The 1,485-nt window shown below is 64.6% G+C and overlaps 1 protein-coding gene across 1 annotated transcript in view; it reads left to right on the top strand.

Annotated features, from left to right (window-relative positions):
* The window catches only part of TMC4 (transmembrane channel-like 4), an 8,771-nt gene that overhangs the window by 1,782 nt on the left and 5,504 nt on the right, over nt 1-1,485 (top strand). Inside the window, exons 3-5 of the mRNA XM_004694080.2 lie at nt 560-705; nt 836-1,065; nt 1,147-1,268. Of these exons, the coding sequence (XP_004694137.1) occupies nt 560-705; nt 836-1,065; nt 1,147-1,268 (498 nt within the window). The remainder of the gene's footprint in view (nt 1-559; nt 706-835; nt 1,066-1,146; nt 1,269-1,485) is intronic.

The following is a 1,485-nucleotide window of genomic DNA, read 5'->3' as shown; positions in this document are numbered from 1 at the left end:
AGGCTTGCAGGAGCCGCGAGCCCGGGCCCAGGCCAAGGGGGTGTTTCCTGTTACAAATCTCAGCGTCACACTGGCCCGTTTGCAATGCTTTCCTTGCAGCTGGCCTACAGAGCCGAGCAGGAGCCTTGCAGGGCACTAAGTACTGAGAAAGCCGAGGCGCTGGGGGTTGGGAGGACGCGCAAGGTTGCAGCAGGAACTTGCACTGCCTCTGTCCCACCCTGCACGCAGGAAGCCTTTCCCGAACTGCCCCATGCGCCTCCTGGCGCGCTTGATCCAGAGAGCAGGGCCCTGGCCCTGGCTGGCTATTAACAGCCAGCTGCAGCCTGCTTCCCCGCTGCCCTCAGGTGTTGCCAGCTTACCTGGGGTCCAGGTGGAGCGCAGACAGCGGACTGGCGGAGGGGCAGCCGACGGGCGGACGGACCGGCGGGCGGACGGACCAGCGGGCGGACGGGCGGACGGACGGGCCGACAGACGGGCCGACGGACGGATCCTGTCAGTGGCACGTTGTTTCTCCACTGGCTGGTTTCCTTCACTTCCTGTTTGGCTGTTTCCCATTCAGGCAGAGATACACCAGGGACCAAGAGGCTCGAGTCGCGGGGTCCAAGGCGACCCACTGGGCCCGGCTGCTTCGGCGGTCCAAGCAGCAGCTTCGGGAAGGCCTGCAGACCCTGAAGCCCTGGGCGTGGACGCTGAACAAGATCGGGGGTGCGGTGGGGCTGCGGGAGGCTTCTTGGACTGTGGCCAGACTCCCCCTGGGTGTGAGGAGGGAGGGAGACCTGGCTCTGAAGCGGGCCGGGCCGACTGGGGCCCGACGCCTTTCTGCTGCCCCCTTCAGGCCAGTATGGCGCCGGCACCGAGTCCTACTTCTTGCTGTTGCGCTTCCTGCTGCTTCTCAATGTGCTGGCCTCAGTGCTCAAGGTGTGCCTGACGCTGCTGCCCACCTGGCTGGGAGAGGCTCCTCCCGGGCCCCCCGGAAACAACGCCACCGAGTGCGGCACCTACAACCCCACCCACCAGGGCCTGGCCACCTTCTCCAGCCAGCTCTTCAACTTGCTCTCGGGAGATGTGAGTTCTGGGCTCCCGGGAGCTGCCCTCGGAGCGCCTTCCCATCACCTTGCCCGGTGACCCCTCTCCGTCCTCCTCTAGGGCTACCTGGAGTGGTCCCCTCTCTTCTACGGGTTCTACCCGCGCCGCAGCCCCCTGGCGGTCACCTACCTGTGCTCTGCCTTCGCCATTGGCCTCCTGTGCCTGCTGCTCATCCTGCATCGGTCAGTGATCCCAGCCCCCAGGCCCCCTCTCCTGGTGGGTGGAAGGGGAGTCATGGTGGAGGAGGCCATCTCCCCAAGAATCCTGAGTCCCGTTACCCCTTTCTCTGTGACTTGGAATCAATTTAAAAATGCTTCCGAAGTGGTCAAGACAGGGGAACAAGATGGGGAGTGTCTCCCTTGTGTACCCTCAAGTCTGGTGGGGAACTGGGCAAAGGAG

Source organism: Condylura cristata, unplaced genomic scaffold (genome assembly GCF_000260355.1).
Source record: "Condylura cristata isolate star-nosed mole 26May11 unplaced genomic scaffold, ConCri1.0 scaffold00041, whole genome shotgun sequence".
Classification (NCBI taxonomy): Eukaryota; Metazoa; Chordata; class Mammalia; order Eulipotyphla; family Talpidae; genus Condylura; species Condylura cristata.
This window is presented reverse-complemented; position numbering and strand designations above follow the sequence as displayed.